Source organism: Triticum urartu, chromosome 7A (assembly GCF_056163025.1).
Source record: "Triticum urartu cultivar PI428250 chromosome 7A, HENAU_Tu73, whole genome shotgun sequence".
NCBI lineage: Eukaryota > Viridiplantae > Streptophyta > Magnoliopsida > Poales > Poaceae > Triticum > Triticum urartu.
This window is the reverse complement of record NC_141879.1, coordinates 208,026,855-208,028,762: the sequence shown is the minus strand read 5'-3', so window position 1 is coordinate 208,028,762 and position 1,908 is coordinate 208,026,855. Positions and strand designations below refer to the sequence as shown.

The 1,908-nt window shown below is 57.4% G+C and overlaps 1 protein-coding gene across 1 annotated transcript; it reads left to right on the top strand.

Moving 5' to 3' along the window:
- Positions 1 to 286: 286 nt before the first annotated feature.
- Positions 287 to 1,606, top strand: LOC125523668 (very-long-chain 3-oxoacyl-CoA reductase 1). Its single transcript, XM_048688726.2, has 3 exons — positions 287 to 620; positions 719 to 1,077; positions 1,147 to 1,606. Exons 1-3 carry the CDS (start codon positions 287 to 289, stop codon positions 1,468 to 1,470), a joined length of 1,017 nt encoding a protein of 338 aa, XP_048544683.1. The 3' UTR covers positions 1,471 to 1,606.
- The last annotated feature ends 302 nt before the right edge of the window (positions 1,607 to 1,908 follow it).

Sequence of the window (1,908 nt, the reverse complement as noted above, 5' to 3'; positions counted from 1 at the left end):
CGACCGTAGGACGTCGGCTGGGAACCCCATTGCCCCAGGCCGATTTGACTGCCAATTCGCCCTCATGCGGCGATTTTTCGAGGCTAGAGATGTTCTAATGACGAGACAGAGCTGTTGGAGGATGGCCGGCGCGCCGTACCAAATAACACGAGCATGAGCTTTAGGGAATGTTGAGCCGTACGGGGCGTCCCTTTTGTAATCAAAGTCTTCTACTGGTCATCCGTTTATTATCATCCTGCATAAATACGGGCGCACGCAGAGTAGCAGGAGCAAAACGAGTTGCGACATGGCTGCGTCCGTATGGTTCTTCTTCTCGCTGGCATCGCTCGGTGCCCTCCATGTTTTCGCCGTCAGTGTCCGCCTCCTCGCCAGCCTCGCGCCCTGCCTGCGCCGGCCCAAGGATCTCCGGCGCAGGTACGGCGAGTGGGCCGTCGTCACCGGCCCGACGTCAGGCATCGGACGCTCCATGTCCCTGGAGCTCGCGCGGCGTGGCCTCAACCTCGTCCTCGTCGGCCGTGACCCCGCCAAGCTCCGGGACGTCTCCGAGACCATCTCCAGGGCTCACGCCGTGCAGACCAAGACCGTGCTGTTCGATTTCTCCCTCGTCTCCACCGCGCAAGGTGTGAAGAACTTAATACGAGTAGTGCAGCGTGCGTGCGTGTCCTTCTGGTTACTGATCGATCATGTCCTGTCGTGTCGATGGATCTTCGACATGCAGGGGACGAGGCGATGCGGCGGCTCCGGGAGGCCGTGGCGGGGCTGGACGTAGGGGTGCTGGTGAACAACGCTGGGGTGGCGAAGCCGGGCGCGGTGTACATGCACGAGGTGGGCGTGGAGGCGTGGGCGAGGATGATACGGGTGAACGTGCTGGCGCTGACGGAGGTGACGGCGGCGGTGCTGCCGGGGATGGTGCGGCGGGGCAGGGGCGCCGTCGTGAACATGGGCTCGGGGTCGGCGTCCGTGCTCCCCTCCTTCCCGCTCTACTCCGTCTATGCCGGCACCAAACGGTACGTCGCCGAGTTCTCCACGAGCCTCGCCGTGGAGTACGGGAACTCAGGCATCGACGTGCAGTGCCAGGTATGTACTCGGTGCGCGCGCTCGCATCCATCGTGTCACGACATTATCGTCGTTGTGCCGTGTCTGCAGGCCCCGTTCCTGGTGGAGACGAACATGGTGTCGAGTGCCGTGAAGGCCAGCTTAATCTCGCAGTTCGTGCTGACTCCGGACGGCTACGCGCGCGCGGCGGTGCGCTGGATCGGGCACGGCACGCTCTGCGTGCCCAACGTCGCCCACCGATTGCAGGGGTGGTTCGTCGGCCTCTTCCCGGACTTCGGCACAGACGCGTATCGCCTGGAGTATAATCTGCGGCAGAGGGCCATCCTTCGGAGGGTCAAGCCGTGGAGGAAATCGCAGGCGAGCTCTCCTGTTCCTGCCAAGGACGAGGTTGGTGTTGGTGTTCGGTCGGATTAAGGTGGTTCGGAGTTCGTGGTTACTCGAGCACGTTGTGACGAAGTTGCTTCATGTTTTTTGTTCAACAGTTGGTCACGCAAATGTTAAATAACTGGTTGGGCAAAACTGTTAAGTAATGGATTTTTTTTGCAGGGAAGTAATGCATCTTTTTAAAATAAGCTTTCAACCTGCTTTATAAATAAAGCCATCATCATGTCCATATAAAAGTTCAAGTGCAGCCAAATAAAATAGTCTGCTAGAACAACAACACAAACACGCCAAAAAAATCATAAAAGAACCCAAATGATAAATGCCACACGTGTGACACGAAGCATTCCGGTCCTGAAGTTTTCTAGAATAAAGTTGCCATCTCAAAAGAAAAAAGAACTGAAACTTGCCATCCGAAAAAGTGGACATGCTTGACAACTGAAGTTGCCATGCTCGCGTCACTAAACTTGC

Bases quoted from the DNA above. Each gene is read 5' to 3' on its own strand.
- LOC125523668 (XM_048688726.2), top strand. From the start codon at position 287: ATGGCTGCGTCCGTATGGTTCTTCTTCTCGCTGGCATCGCTCGGTGCC. The intron at 621-718 runs GTGTGAAGAACT...TTCGACATGCAG, and splicing joins CCTCGTCTCCACCGCGCAAG to GGGACGAGGCGATGCGGCGG. The intron at 1,078-1,146 runs GTATGTACTCGG...CCGTGTCTGCAG, and splicing joins GCATCGACGTGCAGTGCCAG to GCCCCGTTCCTGGTGGAGAC.